Source organism: Toxotes jaculatrix, chromosome 7 (assembly GCF_017976425.1).
Source record: "Toxotes jaculatrix isolate fToxJac2 chromosome 7, fToxJac2.pri, whole genome shotgun sequence".
Lineage (NCBI taxonomy): Eukaryota > Metazoa > Chordata > Actinopteri > Toxotidae > Toxotes > Toxotes jaculatrix.
The window spans coordinates 9,321,427-9,341,094 of NC_054400.1; the positions used below are offsets into that span (position 1 = coordinate 9,321,427).

Sequence of the window (19,668 nt, forward strand, 5' to 3'; positions counted from 1 at the left end):
GAGAGTTAAGAAAAAAAAAAAAAAGCATTTTACTCTGTTCACTGTATGAGTGTGCTGAGTGCTGCGAGGTTGCCCCCTGGTGGCAGCTGTACTTACTGCTTCCCTGCTTCCTTTTGAGAAGTGAAGCACACTGGGCGTTGGTGGCCATCTCCAGAGCCAGCTTATTCTCATTGTTTCTGATGTCTGTCCTCGCATCTGAAACAAACATTCTCACGCTAAAAAAACAAACTCGAAACTACATACAGGAAGACAAAAAAAAGACAAACCCTGACACAAAGATAAAACTGTGCACATGAGGACACAAAATATGATTTGTTTCCTCCTTCTGGGATTTCCCATATTAAGGTTTGATAAAAAATCTATCCGGAGCTTTCTCTATGTGTCTTCTATTTTGATATTCATCCAAATCTAAAGAGGATGACCTGCAGGCCAACTGCTTTTTATAAAACCAAAAACGAGAAGTGGTTAGATACCCACCCTTGTTCAGCAACATTTCCACAATGTCAGAATAACCCTTCCAGGCAGCAGCATGCAGAGCAGTGTCCCCAAGTTTATTCTGAAACGCAAAACATCATCATCACTGACAAACAATCTGACAAGCATAAATTTTGATATTATTAAAGTGAGATGTGCGATCACACCCCAAAAAAAATATATATATTTCACTGATTTATTCAGGTATTTTGTTTTACTGTCCTTAGCCTGTTTTACGTTGGAAAACATCTATCGGTGTATCGATTCTGGATGGACCAAATGTCAAACACAAAGGTCTACTTGTTTAATGATGTTGTCCCTTCATGTCTGAATAAGCTTTTAAATCTCACCTGCTGGTTGAGCTCCACATTGGGCTGGTTGAGCAACAGCTCCACCACATCTGATACAGAAATAAAGGAGAAGTTTAAGTGACGCCTTTAAGACCTAACAACGTATAATGTATCACATAACAATCATGCAGGAACAATCAAAAGGCACAGACGAACTGGAACATTTCTATAGACCAAGTTCCTGTTTTTGTGTACTTCACCTGTATTGCAAAACAAATCTGTTTGTGTGCCGCAATTTAAGATTCAAGTTGCTGTTGCAACAGATTCCAACGTCTGCCCCCCCCCCCCCCCCCCCCCCCAATTAGATAAATCCAAACACCACTGGTGCAAGTCTGAAAATACAGTGTGTTTGTTCAAAGAAGAAGGCTATTCCATCCACTACCAAAAAGTAGAAGTTAAATGTTTTTATACCCCCAATGATTATTACCTTTATGTCCTCCATGGCATCCCCAGTAGAGGGCAGTGTTTCCAGCTTTATCCAAGCCATTAATTCCAACCTTGTTTTCCACACATTCCCTCAGCCAGCTCAAATTGCCTGTTTAAATGTACATATATTAACATACACACTCAAGGAACACACAGAGTCAAATGGCAAAGGTTACTAATAATGCAAAAGGTGAGAAAGCTCTTGAGCAGAATGAGAAAAGATGTTATCAAGATTGCTATCACTCTCTCAAGAATGACAGAATTGTTTCTGATTAAAGGAAGTGCTGCATAGAAAAACAGACACCACAAAAGACACTTCATAAATAAGTAAATAAATAAAAGAACATAGGAAATATTTGAATATGTAGATAGGTGCTGGACCTCGTTTGGCTGCTTCGTGCATTGGATTGTCAATAGACTCTGCCTGCTCAGCCACTAAAAACACAAAACAAGAACATTAGTGCATTATCTAAAATTCACTGATAAAGGGGGACTACAGGAGACAAAGGTCAGCATTAATTAATATTTCAGTCACCACATACATGTAATGAAATTCAAATTTGGTCTCTGCGTTTTCTACTCACCATAGTTACTTGGAATTAGTCCTGTCCTTCCTCTGCATGTCCCCTTCCACCAATTAGTGTCACTCTGGGAACGATAGTAATGCAAATGTCTTTGTTTTTACAATCAAAAAAAAAAAAAAACAGAAGAAAGCGAGTTGAAAAATGAATGCAAAGAAAATAGTGAACTGAAGCGGAAGAGAGATGTGCAAATGAAAGGGAGAGAAGATGAACTAAAGGTGAACAACATAAAACAAACAAACCCAAAAGAACTACAGCAAAAAGGAGACAGAATGCAAAGAGTGCAACTGAAAGAGGAAGAAAAAGTGCAAATTCAGATTCAAACTGAACATAAGGACTTGAGGAGGAAGACGGCAGCTAAATCTCTGAGGTTTTACTTACTGTGTCAGAGATATACAAAATGTCTCCTTCTTCAAAGTACAGCTCGTCTGGCTGGAAAATAAATAAATAAATAAATAAATAAGACAATGTGACTGTAAGCTAATCATCCTCAGCTGCTCAGGAAGTTCAGTGCATTCACAGCATTCTGACTTCAAAACTGACTTTTGTGTTACATTTCTCCTGCCTTCTCCTCCCCCATATTTTCTCCTTTTCCTCCACCCACTGAAACGATCGTGACTGCTAACAAGCACGATTTTAATGTGGTTTAACAAAGTCACTGGCTCTAGCTCCTCAGATGTCACAATTTGTCTGCTTTTCATATATGACAGTAAACTGCATATCTCATCCATTTATCACCACCCCTCTCTGCTAATCTCAGTTCTTCATATCTGGCAGCGACTGTTTTATACTTGTCATGTTTTTTTACCATTACTATTTGAACTGTACAGTTATATTTTGACTGTAACTCATTTAATTTGTTAAGTTATTCTCCAAGTTCGTGTTGAAATTAATATTTTTCCAAGTAGGATGATCATGCTCACTACCACTGGGTTTACACATTTTAAATCTGCATGTCCAATTCTACCTTTTCATGACATTCTTTTAGCAATATTTAAAGTTTGGTTTGGAACAACATCACTGGAGGGCAGCAGGGCGTGTGTGATTTTGTTATTTTACGTCATCATTACAAAATCTGCGTGTTGGAGACTGTGGATTTAGCAGCTGCTTTGTGGCTAGTGTTCTGTATGCCAATTGAATTTTTTATGAAGGTTTTATTAAATATTAATGACAAACCATGGTAGATAAACTATTCAAAATTACATAAAACTAAGCTTGCTCCCATATTGGAATCTACAGCTATTTAATGTATTGAAATTCATGGAAGAGGTATTCTGTGCTGAATTAATCTATTCACAGATTAATTGATAATGAAATTAATTTAAAAGGACTCAACAAATGGCCTTAAACACTTATCAAATATTAGAAAAACAATCCACCTTAAACAAACAGCTCTTACCGTTCTGGGGTCAAAGGTGAATAATGCTCTGAACACCTTGACTTGGCCTAGTAAAGACAAAAACACACAGATTGCTTGTTAGGTGAAACATCTTAAGACCATTTGTGTCAAGTTAACTTCACGCATTAGTGTGGTTAACAGGGCACACTGCACTTGAGAATAGACACAGGTGAAACCACACATGCTGCCACTTCGCAGCCCTGTTGAATAACCAGGTTAGCAGGTTAGAGAGCAGAACGTAGCTTTAATGTGGTGCATTCTTCTCAAGAAGCTTACCAGCTTATTAGTGTGAGACAACATCCATCGCTTCAACAACCTTTTTGTGTGTGCAGCCATGAGGTAGCTGCCCTTGGGGCCCGTGATGGTTCACAGTCAAGCCTGGCTTTGGCTCGGCTGCTGGAATGCTACCAGAGTGGTTGTCTCCTTAGCTGACAGCCGAACTAGTTTACATGCGCAAACCTATTATTAAATAATCCTACTAGCTATTTATTTCTGGGGCTAAAGAAAAACTGTGAAAAACTTGTGAACAGCATGCTGTTCTGTATGTTTACAACATACATACAATGTTTACCACGCAGAATAATGAGCTTTTAGTTAAAAAGAGCAAAACTCATTCAGCACTAGTGCAAAGTAATGAAATTCTACTGATTTGCATCTGATTTACAAATACACATCATGCAATGCTTCCCTCAGCTGACTTACCAGTCAAAGATGTGTCTTGTTGTACATGCCCTTATTGGATTTGTCAATATTTTATATTGATATTTATATAATTATATAAAAAAAAAGTTTGATCACGGGTGGGGGCTGTGAAGGCTGCTTCAGTTATACGTAACACAATTTTTATGCAGTAAAAAAGCTTTATTAGGTGATATTTTTTTTATGTGCCTTAGAGTTTTTTATTTCTCTTATCTTATGCATTGTGTTTTTATTGGTGCATGTGTTATCTAAAGTTTTTCACTTGCGCTTAATTTATACTTTTTACTTTTCAATGTATCACAAAGAGCTCCTCTCAAGACTGACACTGATGCATTTACTGTAGTACGTTTAACGTGTTTGATCCCAAATGCATAAAGGTGGGCAAGCGTCTTCTGTCTGCTGATTGTTTTAGCTAACAGGCCTGAATGTTGGACTGTTGTAATTCCTCTCTGCCGTTACTCAGAGTTCCTATTTAGCTAACACACTGGTTCAGTGTCTGAGAGAGAGAGAGAGAGGGCCTGAGCTGCTGCACAAGCCCAGCTCTGTTCACCACAGCAAGCATGTCTCCTCATGTCGTTTAAAACACACAAAAGCCTGTGCTGACTAGTCTAATGTTCCCTCTGCATTTTAAAGCCCCAGGCACATTCTAGGATTTACTCTAGCTAAAAAAATAAAATAAAAAGAGAAGATAAATCAACCCTGTGTGAGCAAAACATTGTCAGCATATTCCACTTGATTTTTTTTTTTTCGATGATTCCCATCTGTATTATTTTATTGCAAGACATTCCAGCAGTTCTAGTCTTGCCCCCCCCCAACCCCCCAAAAAACATGTCTGATCTGGAGTCTCCATTCCTGTTTGAAGGCCAAACCAAAAACCTAACCATCTGAGGCTGCCTAAAGAGTCATTAGTCTAGAAATTATGATGTTTCAGACCAGAGTATACACCCAGCTCTCTAGAGCTGTTCTCTGAATTACTGGTTAACACAACAACTGAGACCTGTTCCTCTTGTAAAGTACTGATTTTAAGAACGAAGAAGGGAGCACAAAAAAATTTCACCAGTCCAGTTCACAAGTCCAGTCCTGTCGAAGCTGAGTACATTGCTCAGGGTGTCTGTGGCCACGAGCCACTTAAAAAAAAGTTATCACAGCACACGTGTACTACCAAAGATCTCTTCAAGCACCCACTGGAAAAATTAAAAAATGTTTTAAATAGATCAGAGCTGCTACTTTCATTTTCCTTATTGATTAATCTGCTGATTATTTTTTTCATTTTGGTCTACAAACTCAAAAAATAGTGAAATAATCGCAGTCACAATTAATTCAGAAGCACCAAAACCACCTAACGTGGAGAATTGAGCCAGGAACTGCATTTATGTCTCTGAACCACCATGTGCAGCATGAATGTCTCTACTGTGAGCTGATGCAGTCAGAGTCATGTAGATAGTGAACGCTCAGCCATTCAGGAAACCTACACCTGGGATGTTTTGTGCTCTTCAGAGGTAAGTCTTACATTCTCATAGTATTGTGTCTCCAAATGAATTACCACATAGATAAAGCTGTATGAGCCGTGACCACGTGAGACGCCGACGTATGCCACATGAGACTGACAGCTCTACCACAACACGTCAACCAGCCATCTGTCAAGACATACGATCTCACCTGCTGTCTCAACCAGGTGAGGTGTCATGCAGTCGTCTCATGGTTAACCATGAGGAATACGAATCATAATAGCACATCCACCTCTCCATCTTTGTGTTCAGTGTCGTCACAGGGCCACAGCAAGCAGGTGAAACATAGCTTACAGACGTCAGCTGAAAAACACCTTTTAAAAGACATATCTGTACTGTAAGCTTTGACATCATGTGCTAACAGCTTTTACGTTAGATGTGAAGATGATTCACAGTTTTCTTTTTTGCCTTTTTTCCATCTGCCATTACAGGTGTCATTGGGGAAAAAAAAACACTCAGCTGTCACTTCATTAGCTACACCTAGCTAAGAATAATACAGCTTAATACAACATCCCTGCAATAAACCCTACCCTCATAAAGGTTATGTAAGTGTTCCGTCTTTGTTGAAACTGTTTTATAGAGGCTTTGGCATTATCCCGAAAGGTGTTTCTAATATTTTGTCCATCTCATGGAGTGTTTATCAATGATGGTAGACTAAATATTTGAAATGCCTCCAATACAATGCAGCAATGTAGCAGCACCACAAACTACATCCTCAACAAAGTTAAACATTAAAACAGTCATGCAGGTCGTTTAAGCAAGCGTTCCACAGTGTTGCAAGCAGAGCTGAAACAATTATCTGATTAATCAACTAGTCAACAGAAAAATAATTAACAACTATTCTCATAAAGGATTAATCATTTTTTAAGCAGTCAGTGACAGAAACACTTCCAGCTTCTCAAACGAGATGATTTGCTGCTTCTCTTTGTCATTTATCATAGTAAACTGAATATAAAAAAAAAACATGTTTTGGAAACGTGGTCAGACATTTCAAGACGTCAACTTTGGCTGTGTGAAATTGTGAAACGCACTTTTCTTTGGTTTTGTTTTGTAGAATAAATGATTCACCGATTAATTAAAAACAAAAATAATGCAAATAATTGTTAGTTGCAGCCATAGTTACAAGTCCTCTGGAGCCACGTGTATTTCACACACAAGTAAGCAGCTAACAAACTGGCAACTGGCAAGTAGCCTTTACTATCAACATGAAGATGGTTCCCACGTTTTTGTTGCTTCCCATGTATGATTTTTTTTTTTTTAACACCTATTATTACTTGTGACAACACCTGTTGCACTGACACATTTCATATGAGGATATTTATTTATGAGTTATTCATTGACATTTGAAAAACCATGCACAAAGATGACATGAAATCCTAAAATGCTTGGAGACAACATTTAAAACCATCATTGCTTTTTATATTTTAGATTTTATAATACATAATCTTACAGTAACTTGAGATAAATATCTGATGATGTCTTACTGATAGCAAGCACCTAGAGGTACTGTACCAAAAATTGAAGAATGGCTAAATATATTATGAAATGTGTGTAATGGAAAGACTGACAAGAGGATGTTATGAGTTTGCTTTCACATTTGAAATGTAGCTCAGGCGCCTCCCGTTTCTTTCGAGCATCTCTGAGATGAATGGACTGTGAGTGATAACACATTCTAAGAATTAACAACGACTCAGTCCTTATAGCAGGAAAATTAAAACAGCTGCATCTTTTTAAGGCATGTTAAAATTTCCCACACACCAAGGTGGCATTTGAAGACATTACCTTTGGGTGGGAGGTGGAAAAAGACATTTACTTTATCAACGCTGGGTTTAGCATTTGTTTCATTTTTTTTCCCCTGTGCAAAATTAATTTCATCTTCAGACTGAGTTCAGTTCCTTTGTATCTTTCACTGCTATACTTTACTTGTGGAACATTGTTGTCTTTTTTTCACTTTTTTACTTATTTTTCTTTTTTTTATCCAATTCAAATGAGTTTAATACAAACTATAGCTACAATGCTACATTGTGAGCAATAGGCACGTTTCCTAATTTGACTGCATGGGTTACCAGAATAGCAGCCAAGGCTGAGCTTGCAGGAAGTTACGGCTGATGTCAACGAACACACAGATTCATCATCACCTATTGACCCAGGACCTAAGGCCACTGGCTGACAGCACTCCCCGTGCATGAGTGATGGAAATAGGGAAGTCACAGAGGCCTGCTGCTGAGAGCTGAATCCCCCTGTCAATCAGCAGTGAAGGCACTTTTAACAGCTCCATTGCAGTGCTGGTCCACTCAGTAATATTTGAAACTGTTATTAATCAGAGTTTGCGGGCTTTATTTGCACTGGGTGATGAAAGTTTCACAGGCAAATAACAGAAATCAGCCCATTTCACTGACTGCAGTGCTCACCGCCCGCCCACGAAGCTCAAATCGCAAGTGTGTTGACCTCGTAGAGCACAGAGAACAAGTATGGGCTAAATTTAAAGAACAGTCTTCATAACGTTAGTCTTACCTGGCTTGGCCGGCTTGGGAGGAGGCTTCGACATTTGCGAGGATCGGAGGTAAAATGAAACGAAACGCTCAATGTACTACTTCAGACAGAAATGTCGCTGGACTGTGCTATCACTCCCAATGAGGAAGTTCAGATAGGCGGCGGAAAAGTTAGGGTGCGCATGCGTAAACCTTACCTTTAACGGCTGTTCTATCTTTATGTTTACATAAACAAACCACGCACACCTACATATACATGATTGTATACCTATAGATACACGTGTGATGTTTATGTAAGTAGACTGCAGCGTGTTTTTCTTAAATTTAATTTTTTTTTTTTTACATTGTTTTATTTTTATTCATTGATTCCTATTACTTTTACTTTATTATTGATGCTGTAATTTTCTTTACGTGATTTACTTTACAAAACTTTTTAAAACGTCTTAATAATGTTGTCGTAATACCTGAACTTTTATTTATTTATCATTTGTTCATTCAGTATTTTACTTTAAAAAAAATCAAATAGAACTCTGTTGTAACCACAAGGAACTATATCATTTACTAGTTTTAGTTTTTTTTTTTTCTCAATGGGCAGGCCCTGAGTGACGTAGAAGCTCCATTAGCAAATCACGAGTGTTCCATAGCGGAAAAAAGAGGGGGACGATGGACCAGAGGAGTTGCAGCACAAACCACCACCATTACTACTAGTTAAGTCTGCACACAAACTGTTTATTAATTTGTTATTGCCAGTTTTATAGCCTATATCAGAAACTCGGCAGTGAGCAGCAAAGCAAGCTGAGATGAAGACACTGTTTGTAGGGGTAGGCGGGTGAGTAAGTCGGAAGGATTGTAAACATTGCTATGTTGACCTCCATTCAAAACATGCTTTTATTGTTCTCCTCGGGTCATTCTACCTCCAGATAGCCTGGACTTCAGATACCACTTGCATGCTCATGGCTTTTAACACCACAAGAGATATTATTATATACAACACAAGTAGCTTTGTTTTATTTATAATTACATTTAACGTTGATGTAGTCAGTTTGAGATTGTGAAATGCTTCTTGGTTGTTTATTGTGTAAGTGGGGAAACACCTGTAGTCTTGTCTCCCTGTGTGGAAAGGCACCAGAAAATGTATTAACCTAATGTTATTAAATTACATGTTAATATTGTATTAACATACATGCAGTGGTGGCAGCAGGGACACTATAGAGCATGTGACATCCATGTGACAGCAAAGACTGATAAGAGTTGGTTACTTTTTAGTCAAAAGGTCACTGTAACAAGAGTCTTGTCCAACTTTTTCTCTGACACTAATTCACTGTACAGACATGTTGGTAAGCGTTGTGAGAATAAAGCATTACTTAGGATGTTCCAAAGAAAACGGGCATACATAAATTATAATTGTTTTCTTTGCATTCATAGTTTGTAAATGCTCTAAATGTTTGTAGCTCTAGTTCAAAAAATAACTTACCAGGCTGAAAGTGGTATTTCACTGGCTTTTCTCGTTTAAAGTGTGTTAACACCCATCCTTGATGCCAGGCGTCAAGGATGGGTGTGGTTGGGTTAAGCTGAACGTTGCCTTGGCTTCACCTCTGACCACAAACAATAGGGTATCGGCCGCTCAAAAACATCTCACAGAGTTTTGAAGATAGAGCCACCAAAAGTTAAGAATAAAGTCTAAACATTTGGGCATGAGAGGCGGGGAATGCTCTCCACCAATCACCATCCTGTTTTTCTTTCAGGATGACCAATGGAGGAAAATCTACTCTTTCCAAGGGTCTACACCAGCAGATACCCAACAGCTGCATCATTGCACAGGATTCATATTTTAAGGTAGATTGTTCTTTAAGTCATATCACTGCTTTTACACATGCTGGAAATTTGAGTGATCAGAGTGGATGCTTTCTCCCTCAGGATGATGCTGTGGTACCAGTGGACAGCAACGGGTTTAAGCAATATGACAGTAAGAACACTTTATTTAATTATTTGTTCATCAACATGAAGTCATAGAGGTTTAGACAGGATTTCAACTGATTATATCACGAAAAAAACTCTTTTTAGAAATGTGTCAGTTAGAAGTAAGTTAGTCTTGAATCATTCATGTCAGTCTTCACTGTGACCTTGTGTAACCACATTTTATAAATTATGGCAATTCTGACCACAAGATAACTTTTCATACATCTCCTGAAGCGGTTCAGTAAATTAACTGTAAGATGTAATTCCCGCAATTAAAGTGCCACAATGTGAAATAAGAGGCCTTAACAAAATACCAAAGTGTCCAAAACATAAACATTGAAAATGAACAAAAAAAATGTTAAAAATATAAAGTTTTTTTTTCCATTTAAATCTGCATGTGTAATCCTTACGAAAAAAATATAATCCTAAGTAAACATCAGTTGTAGTCAGCGCTTTTTATTTCATAAATCTCTTGAAACCAATACAAGTAGCAACAATGTTCTTTCTCATAAGACTTTACTTTTATTCTCAAGATGAAACATCACATTAATGAATGAGTCCATATAAATGTCTCTGAGAACGTGTTAGTGTGAGTTTGTGTTCATCCATGTATTGTCACCACATTCTGTTTAAGTGCTCGATGCTCTCCACATGGACACCATGATGAGCGAGGTTGAGTCCTGGAGAAGAGATCCTCAGTCGTTCCTGCGGCAGCGAGGCCTGAACCCACAGCATGCAACAGCGACAGATGATACGGAGGTGTTTGTGCTGATAGTGGAAGGATTCCTCATTTTCAACTACAGGTACATGATGGAGGATTTGGTAAAAGTTTATTTCACATCTAAGCTCAGCATAGACAATGTTAATGGTTTGATTCCAAAATTAACAATAATAATAATAATAGAAAAAGTTTATTTTTAAACCCCCTGTAAATATTTATTACTCATTCATTTATTTGTTTGTTGACACATTTTGCTTTTGCTTTATGCTTTTTGTGTGTGTGTGTGTGTGTGTGTTTTACTTTTCCAGGCCTCTGAATGAGTTATTTGACAAAAGATACTTCATGGAAATACCTTATGATGTCTGCAAAAGGAGACGAAGGTGTCACATTTTATAATAAAAAAAAGTTTAATTTCCCACTCTTGGTTTTTCTGGCATTGTATACTGTCTTTTATGTACCTTTTTAGTGGCTTTTGTTTCCACTGAGCAGCATTAAACAAAAGGTAAGAGATCATATTGACCTCTTCATGTTTTTACCTCTGTTGATGTCTTTGATTGACAGTTCAAGGGTGTACACGCCTCCTGATCCTCCTGGGTACTTTGATGGACACGTGTGGCCAATGTACCTAAAAAACCGCCAGGAGATGGAGAGCATGGTGTCTGGAATCGGTGAGTGTCCAATCAAAGAATCTTATCAAATGTGTTGATGGGAAATTATGGTAAATAATAAAACTATTACCAGTATAACAGTTGTACTACTATTAAATAATAAAATAAATGACATTTATATGTTCAGTATCTGTCTTTTTTTTTTTTTTTAGTATTTCTGGATGGACTGAAGCCGAAAGAAGAGCTGCTGAATGCTGTGTGTAAAGATGTTTGTCAGGAAATAGAAAGACTCAGGGGTAAGTTGCAGTAAAGCTGGGACTTTGCAGTGTGAGTATACTACATACTTAAAACCTTACCATTATTAATGTAGTATTGAAATCAGATATAGCTGCTGTGTTGCTTGAATAGATAATTATGGTTTTCTTTGAGACAGTCAAAGTTGACTTAACATACTGTCTCATATGAACTATTTAAAATGACAAAAAAAAAGACTAATTTCATTTTGTGTATTTCTTGCAGACTTTGAGTGAACTAGTTGAGACTGCTGCTGCCATAAATGTCAGGAAAGTTCTTCTTTAGGACTGATGTGTGACTGAAAGGAAACTAACCAAATGTGTCTTGTGTGAATATGCTAGTGTCTGCGTTATATCTGCAATAATTAATATTTCTGAAAAGAGTAAAAGAAAACAGTGGCTGAGAATTAATTGATGTTGTGGCACATGAAGTCGTCCAGCTGGACACTGGACAGAAGCCGCGAGAATCACAGTGAACTTGATGTCATTGCCATTCATGATCAGTATTATAAAGTTAGGATACACTCGGGGAAAAAAGTATATGAAGTATTTTTTGTGACTTTATGAGATCGGTGCTGAATACGGGATATATAGTGGACCGATGTGATATCTTATGATGTTTTGTTGTCTTTTTTAATGCATATTTTTTAGTTTTATCAATTTTTTGTTTTTTGTTTTACTTGATTTGTCAAAAACTTCCACTAAAGCAGCTGCTGGTCGCCAACATCAACAGAGAACTGTTGACTGACATCTAGGTATCATTGATGTCAGCTGTCTCCACCTGCTGGCTGAATCTGATAGACTGGAGACAGATGAATGACCAACTTTACTGTTTAGTACGCAAGTGCCCTCTTACACATTTTAACACTAAGATTGAAACAGTCTTTTTTCATTTATTGTCATGAAACTAATTCGAATTAAAACGTGTACAATTTGAGTGTCCAGTCTAAGAGTGTGTTCCTGAGAATTCAAGAAAATTCAACAACAAAAAACCATGCCAAGTGTGGTCATGCCACAAAGCTCCAGTTGATCCCCCACATCCAGCAAACTCTACATATTCCTCATCCTATCGCCTAAAATTTATGCCTGATGGTCTGCTCCCTAACTACTGGACTAGCATGTATCCTCTAATTGAGTTAAATTTGCACAGTTAAATTAGATCAAATGTACTAAATTAAATTACACTAAGTTAAATACATTCAATAAAATTATAAAGGTTAGTCATATTGTCAAGTTATTGTTTCCAAAAGATCATATTTTATTTGTCTTGGCTATTTTAGCAAATTTATGTTTGACTTGTTTGCTGTCAGCATAATCTTGAATTAAGCCATTAGTGCGGGATTTTGGTCCTGTGTGTATCCACTTCCATGCACTTATTGTTTTAGTGCAGAGGTGTCCAAACTGTTCCACAAAGGGCCGTGTGGCTGCGGGTTTTTGTTCAAACCAAGCAGCAGCACACCAGACTTGACTCATTTAATCAACTGATCTCAGACTTCAGACAGTTGATTGGTCAAACCGTGTGCTCTTCATTGGTTGGAACAAAAACCTGCAGCCACATGGCCCTTTGTGGAACAGTTTGGACACCACTGTTTTAGTGGTTTCTTTCTTTCTTTCTTTCTTTCTTTGATGATCAGATGGATAATTTAAGTCAATGAATGAATAATTGTGCCCTCCCCGTCAGACACATTTAACAAAAATAATTGTATTTAATAATTCGATTTATATAACATCTCATCTCAAGGTCATCTCACTTTGCTCAGCTGTTATGAAACCAATCTATGTAGAAATTTTACTATTACAGTAATTCCACTGCTTTCAGCATTTCTTTTTTTTTTATAAAGTATTGCATCAGTCAGATATGAGTTGCTTCCCTTGAAGGATTCACACATGATGCTGTCCAACAAAAAAAGCAGATTTTCAAACATGTCTACACAGCATTATTGGGCAAAGGTCTAACTGTTTTACTCATTTATTCAGTTAAACTTGTTTTTGAGATGCAGTTGAGTGATAACCCAAGGCTTTCTGTCATAATAATGTTATATGAGTCAGGAGAACAGACAGGAGTCCTCTGATTGTCCTCTGATTCCTCTCAATCTGTGCAGGCTCTCTAGTAAGCTCCCTTCAGAATACTATAAATAGAAACTCTACTTTCATTTTTACACTGAAACCTGTTGAACAGCGCTTTGAATCCCAGTGTGCCGTGTGAACCAGGAGCTGCCCTCTCAAATGCTCTCATGTCATTTATTTCGCCTTTATTGCAAAACCTGACTCTCATCCAAAAAGCTGCATTGTTTCCTGCACACTAAATGTTCAAAATTTTACCAAAAAGTCCGTGCTGTCAGCAGAATATTTATGTTTGCCTCAGCAGCAAACTTGCCTGACCGGCTTGTGCATTACAGGAGCTGTCACATGTAAACTCTGGGCATTCCTTACTTCCCTGTACTGACTATATCCTCTTCTACCACAACATATATAAGTCTGCAGCTTTTTTACTAAGTCACTGCTCTCTAACAGCCTCTTAGGACAGATTTAAACCTTGACTGGTGAGACGCAATTGAGCTTAAAGCATGTCCACCATTGGATTTTCATCATTCGTGGGTTTATTTTTTGTCTGCTGCGTCTGTTGCAGCAGAGCTATGCCGACAACAATCAGCCAGGAGGCTGTGAATGACAGACCTGTGATTGGTAAGTGAAACATACAATAAGGACTGAATGCAGAGAGAGAGATAAAGAAGTTTATGTGACACAGTTACACTTTCTTTGTAGCTTTTTCACTGTTGAATCTTTTCCAGTGCATATTCACAGCTGATGTGTTTTTGTCCCACAGGTATTTTGACTCAGATAGTTTCAGATGATGTCATGAAGCCATTCGGGAGGACCTACATACCTGCCTCCTATGTGAAATATATTGAGTCTGGGGGCAGCAGAGTGATGCCTATCAAGTGGGTTGAGTCCTCCAGTTTTTGCCTGTTGTGGTGTTTACAGCAATAAATAGAGGACCTTACCATTAATGTGGCTTTATAATTTATTATAAAAAAATAAAAATTTATGCAAGCTAGAAAGTAACATTAGTCAAATATTATTATATTTCTTATTTATTTATTATATTATTTTATTTAAGGATGGCTTATTCTAAGAAAAAGCATTAATGCAGCACGTCTGCACACAGCCAAAAATCACATTACTTAGATGTTGTCAGCCCATGTGTATTGTCTCTGTCACTGTTGGCTGCTTTAGCGCAAAAAGAAGAAGCTGATTTTCTGTCACCTGGTTTCCTGTGACCCGTACATTCGTGCCATCAAAACAATGTGAAATACTACAATTATTGACCATTGTCTGTTTTGTTTACCCCTGCAGATTGACTCTCACTACTCCTGAATATGAAAATATCTTCAAGAAGATAAACGGGTGAGACACAGTATGTGATTATAAATGTGTTGGAAGTTTCAGTTTCAGAGGGAAATTACATTTAATTCTTGAATAAAAACCACATTTGTTCTTCGGTTCTCTGCTCTGACTGTGTCATGTGTCTTTAGCCTGCTTTTCATCGGTGGAGCTGTAGATTTGGAGACATCAGACTTTGCCAGGGTGGCAAAGATTTTTTATAGACTCGCTCTGACGGTTTGTACTGCCCTGTTTAAATATCTATGTCTTTTTAAATTATTTTGTTATCATTATGTGTCCTTTGAGTCATTTAAGTCAACAGAAATGTTCCCGCACCAATCTTGTTTTAATTTTTTAACTTCACATACTTTTTGCCATCATCAATTCATGAGTAATTTAATACTCTGGAAGAAATCAGTATTTGCACTGAGGACTTTTCATATAAAAGTGCAGTTTATTGTTAATATCATGGTACTTCAACCTGAATGCAGGACAACTAGGTAGCACTTTATTTTACAGGTGCATAATTTATAGGAAATTTCCTCTAAAATTATTATGCAAAACTGGGCCTGTAATATAATGTATTAACAATGTTTGCTGTTAACAGAGAATTGGTTTTCTGCCATAAACTCAACAAGATTATTTCCTAAGATCGTTAAGTTTCGGTGTTGCAATTGTTTCAAACGCATACTCTTTGTGTGTTCCAGGCCAACGATGCTGGGGACTTCTTCCCCATCTGGGGCACATGTATGGGCATGCAGCTACTGACTGTACTGGTGGCTGGTGAAAATCTACTGACAAACACCACAGCTGAGAACATAGCCTTACCCCTCAACCTAACTTCAGGTCATAGCTTACTGCATTGTTTGTGGTGTCTATATGTATGTCTGTATTTTCTTTTTGTTTTGCTTTTTTTTTTTTTTTTTTTTAAGTACAACATTGATTTCCATTTTGAACTAAGGGAACATGTTTTAAATAGACTTAAGGTGGATTGTTTAATTGTTTGGCAACATTTTCTGATAAACTGTGTGTACTAAATCATACCACTTAGTGTCAGTAGAGTCAAGTTACTAATCAGACTCTCTGCTACTCCCACCAAGTCACTTATGTCTATGTATTCATGCATGATGAAACCCTGTATCTATATTTTGTTTATATATATATGTATATGTATATGTGAAATCTGCTGACTTACTTCAGTACCCCTCCCTTTTCCCCTTACAGAGGCCCACTCCAGTAGGATGTTTGAGGGTTTCCCAGATGAGCTAATGAAGATTTTGACCCAAGAGCCTCTGACTGGCAATTTTCACCACTATGGACTTACAGTAGAGGTACAGTAAATCCCTCTGGTGTCACTGTACAGTGTGTTTCACTACCTCTATTGGGATTTCACCTTGTTATTGTGCTGAGAAATGAAATCAGAGACACTCAGTCAAGTCATTTACGCATCAGAAAAGTATTATCTGGGGTTTTTGCCACACAGGACTCCATTCACAGTACAGATATAAATGTATCCACGAACAATCTAGAGATACAGTATTCATTCAACATTACTGCAAATTATATGGTTAATACAAACTGAGTTACTTCCCCAGGGCCCTAGAAACCCAGGTTCATAGTGTGGCAATTGGTTTGTGGTAATTTGATTAGAAAAGTCCTTTAAACTTCGGCTTATGTTAAGCTTATGTGATTCTTATTCCTACATTAATTTGTGTTTAATCAAATTACCACACAGCAAATCGGAGACCATTCAATATTCCAGCACAGGAAGACTGTACACAGAAAGATAGAGAAACGGGATGAGAATTTTTGGCCCGGGGCTCCCAGCACACTAATCTGTTCATGTACTTAAGATGAAAAGGATAAGATCCCACGCAGAAGAAAACAAAATGTCACAGCATCAAAAGAAATCATAAGAACACATGCTTTTTATAGATAAGTAATCTTAACAATATAGAATATTATATACAATATGAAACATAAAAACAGTATACATGAATACATGAATAATAACTACCAAAAGTAATAAGACAAATTTTCTTATAGACCTTCCAGGAAAATGAGAAGCTAAAGAATTTCTTCTCCGTCTTGTCTACAAACGTTGCCGAAAACGGAGCCCACTTTGTCTCAACCATAGAAGGTTACAAGATTATTTTTACATTCATACGACAAACTTTATTATTGCTCTGTAACAGAGTTGTAATAACAGCAATATGCATATTATTTTGTTTCTTCCTTCATGCCAGGTAAGAAATATCCCTTCTATGGGGTACAGTGGCACCCAGAGGTGAATCGTTTTCAGTGGGACAGAAAACTGAACTTTCCTCACTCCCCACACGCTGTTCAGTTATCGTCTCTGCTGGCTGAGTTTTTTGTCAATGAAGGTGAGATGACAAACACACAATATCGATATTAATCAGTATCATACTATCATTAACTATGATTTTGTGATATCTGTATCTGTATCTGTATATACTGTGGGACGATATCTATTTGTCAGCTGTCAGAGATTTTGTCATACTATTATTACCACAGCTGCTTCCCCCTTCTATATCTGGTTGTATTAATCCATTGTAGGCATGTGAGCAGGTACCTTGATTTTTTTTTCCAATATTTATTCCACAAGAAGAGCCACATATGGGCATTCACACCTATTTATTTTGTTTGTAAGCAATTTCTCAATAGAATTTCCAGAAAGTTTACTAACTACATTTACAAAATCTACATTTTATTGCAATAAAGTTTACACAACTGAAGATCTTATCCACATTGGTGTTGAAAAGAAATCTGCAAACATTTTATGGTTAATGAACTCTGATAGGTGCTGTCTGATGTATAAACAGTTCCTCAGTCAATTTTCCAGAATATCTACAACATCACAAGGTATAGAGATTCACCTTAATAGAATATTGGGTTAAGAAAAGCTGACCAACAAATAAAAGATGTTGTTGGGGAAACTCCATTATAATTCATTTTAACACTAAAACCTGTTCTACCAAATTTCCCCATGGAGATCTGTTATTTTTTGTTTTATTTACATGCATCTCACTTCTGCTTTGTTTAGGAAGGAGAAGTTTACATCAGTTTGGCGATCCTGAAGAAGAGATCTCATCACTGATTTACAGCTACACACCTATCTACGCTGGAAACTTCACAGGCTATGAGCAGGTCTATTTCTTCTGAGATCCTCCAGTGGGTGATTTTGTGCGTCCATCCGTGCATGCACAAAACAACACTTTATATATAGTTTATTGTGCAACACAAAATCTACTGGTTTTAATCACAAATAGGCCTCAAAAGGGAAGGTTGATTCCAGAGTGCATTTCTATCACACTGAGGAGACGTTTCTGCTCCAGTGTTTCTTTTTACACTTAGTTTATATAAATCTGATGACCTTTATCTGAATAAAGAAATGAATAATCTGACATAACAGTCTCACCTCACTGCTTATTTAACAGACATTACGGACGATTATATCACACAATTTTTCTCAGCAGAATGAGTTTCTCTAGTTGTTGTGGAATCATAGATTTTTCTGAAAGGACATTGTGGTCTCAAAATCTGAGAACAGTGTCCATTCAGTATTTCCAAGGTCAAGATTGAACCGTCAGTCTCAAATAAAGGCTTCATTAATTCATTGGGCCCAAAGCTGAATTTGAGTTAAAATTTGAAAAATTAGATTTCAGTTTGAGCATAAATGTCCTAATAATGTGACATTGGAAACAGTAAACAGAGAAAAAAAAAACTTTTTTAGGGCATTTCAACTGCATCTCAAAGTCTTCAGTGGTATCAATGCAGCCGAAAGTTCCAGAAGAAGTAGAGAGTTAACTTTTTGTCAAACTACAAGCCTTTATCAGTTTAGTTGCATACAGCCATATACATTTGGGCTTAATCAAATGACCCACAATCATTTAATAATTAAGGGTTTGCAACTAATGATTATTTATATTATCATATTAGATTATAATATTTGGTTTACTGTTATATAAGATGAAGAAAATCAGTAAATTGTTAAAGAAACTCACTGTAAATCATTTAAAGCTGGTTCAGCAGCTGCCTTTAAAACGAGAGTTAACTTAACATAGGTTAAATAATTAGTGCAAAGTCATCTTAGGCCTTTTAAAAATGTAAAACCAACTGAGCTAAGTTCACTGAACTGAGAAAAAAACAAATCTGTACTTTAGGTATTGAATTAAATTATATATTTATGTCAAGTGAATGAGAAACATCAGCTGATTCCACTGAATTCCTGTATGATGTTTTACAGTAAAGAAAACAGGTCATCTTCGGCATTTATGACTTTATCAATCATCAGCATAGTTGCTGATTACGTTGGGTGGATTGATAGATTATGGAATATAAAGTGTGGGAGAAATAAAGTGGGCCACTGGGGGCCCACAGCTGATTTTGCCCCAGAACCTCTTAGAGGGTTAATCGAGCCCTGTAAGAAAGAAGATGTAGACTCATAACCTCAGTGTTTTTTAGGTCTTGCCACTGCTTTTTGTCCCTTAATTAATTTTCTTGTAAAACACTCACGCATAAGTAAATGCTGATGATGGTGGTGACGATGATGATGATTACTGGCAGAAAACACACGCAGTCAGTCCAGCAGGGCCGTCGCGACACACGCAGACCCAGGTAGGCCGGGGATTGGTCTCGCCGCGCGTCAGTCGCGTGTGCGGAGGGGCGGGAGTAGGAAAATCGAGCCAGTGCTCTAGTTTTCCCCTCTCGCACAGATGCTGCTGCTGCTGGGTCAGTGTTATATGCCGTCTAT

At 37.4% G+C, this 19,668-nt stretch overlaps 4 protein-coding genes across 8 annotated transcripts in view; 3 read left to right on the forward strand and 1 right to left on the reverse strand.

Moving 5' to 3' along the window:
* The window catches only part of mapkapk5 (MAPK activated protein kinase 5), a 23,391-nt gene extending 17,798 nt beyond the window's left edge, over positions 1–5,593 (forward strand). The window contains exon 14 of the mRNA XM_041042940.1: positions 5,480–5,593. Coding sequence (XP_040898874.1) covers positions 5,480–5,493 — 14 coding nt within the window. The 3' untranslated portion in view covers positions 5,494–5,593. The remainder of the gene's footprint in view (positions 1–5,479) is intronic.
* The window catches only part of ostf1 (osteoclast stimulating factor 1), a 9,477-nt gene extending 1,383 nt beyond the window's left edge, over positions 1–8,094 (reverse strand). The window contains exons 1-9 of the mRNA XM_041042944.1: positions 7,952–8,094; positions 3,231–3,277; positions 2,213–2,263; positions 1,835–1,898; positions 1,632–1,685; positions 1,252–1,359; positions 825–874; positions 478–556; positions 97–195 (exon numbers count right to left, since the gene is read on the reverse strand). Coding sequence (XP_040898878.1) covers positions 97–195; positions 478–556; positions 825–874; positions 1,252–1,359; positions 1,632–1,685; positions 1,835–1,898; positions 2,213–2,263; positions 3,231–3,277; positions 7,952–7,985 — 586 coding nt within the window. The 5' untranslated portion in view covers positions 7,986–8,094. The remainder of the gene's footprint in view (positions 1–96; positions 196–477; positions 557–824; positions 875–1,251; positions 1,360–1,631; positions 1,686–1,834; positions 1,899–2,212; positions 2,264–3,230; positions 3,278–7,951) is intronic.
* On the forward strand, positions 8,093–11,874 carry nmrk1 (nicotinamide riboside kinase 1). 3 transcript variants are annotated; one of them, XM_041042947.1, is made up of 8 exons: positions 8,093–8,105; positions 8,525–8,636; positions 9,675–9,765; positions 9,847–9,895; positions 10,523–10,691; positions 10,918–10,989; positions 11,171–11,277; positions 11,430–11,569. In XM_041042947.1, the coding sequence occupies exons 3-8, from the start codon at positions 9,676–9,678 to the stop codon at positions 11,525–11,527; spliced, it is 585 nt and encodes a 194-aa protein (XP_040898881.1). In that variant the 5' UTR covers positions 8,093–8,105; positions 8,525–8,636; position 9,675; the 3' UTR covers positions 11,528–11,569. The 3 variants fall into 3 exon arrangements, with proteins under 3 accessions (XP_040898881.1, XP_040898880.1, XP_040898879.1); XM_041042946.1 differs by lacking the exon at positions 8,093–8,105 and adding an exon at positions 11,737–11,874 and having other exon boundaries at positions 8,628–8,758; positions 11,430–11,513; XM_041042945.1 differs by lacking the exon at positions 8,093–8,105 and having other exon boundaries at positions 8,628–8,758.
* A 336-nt stretch (positions 11,875–12,210) lies between these two features.
* LOC121184999 (gamma-glutamyl hydrolase) lies at positions 12,211–18,319 on the forward strand. 3 transcript variants are annotated; one of them, XM_041042942.1, is made up of 10 exons: positions 12,211–12,346; positions 14,140–14,195; positions 14,338–14,452; positions 14,868–14,918; positions 15,047–15,131; positions 15,602–15,740; positions 16,119–16,225; positions 16,941–17,034; positions 17,141–17,278; positions 17,959–18,319. In XM_041042942.1, exons 1-10 carry the CDS (start codon positions 12,327–12,329, stop codon positions 18,075–18,077), a joined length of 924 nt encoding a protein of 307 aa, XP_040898876.1. In that variant the 5' UTR covers positions 12,211–12,326; the 3' UTR covers positions 18,078–18,319. The 3 variants fall into 3 exon arrangements, with proteins under 3 accessions (XP_040898876.1, XP_040898875.1, XP_040898877.1); XM_041042943.1 differs by lacking the exon at positions 12,211–12,346 and adding an exon at positions 13,973–14,053; XM_041042941.1 differs by lacking the exon at positions 12,211–12,346 and having other exon boundaries at positions 13,930–14,195.
* Positions 18,320–19,668: the final 1,349 nt, after the last annotated feature.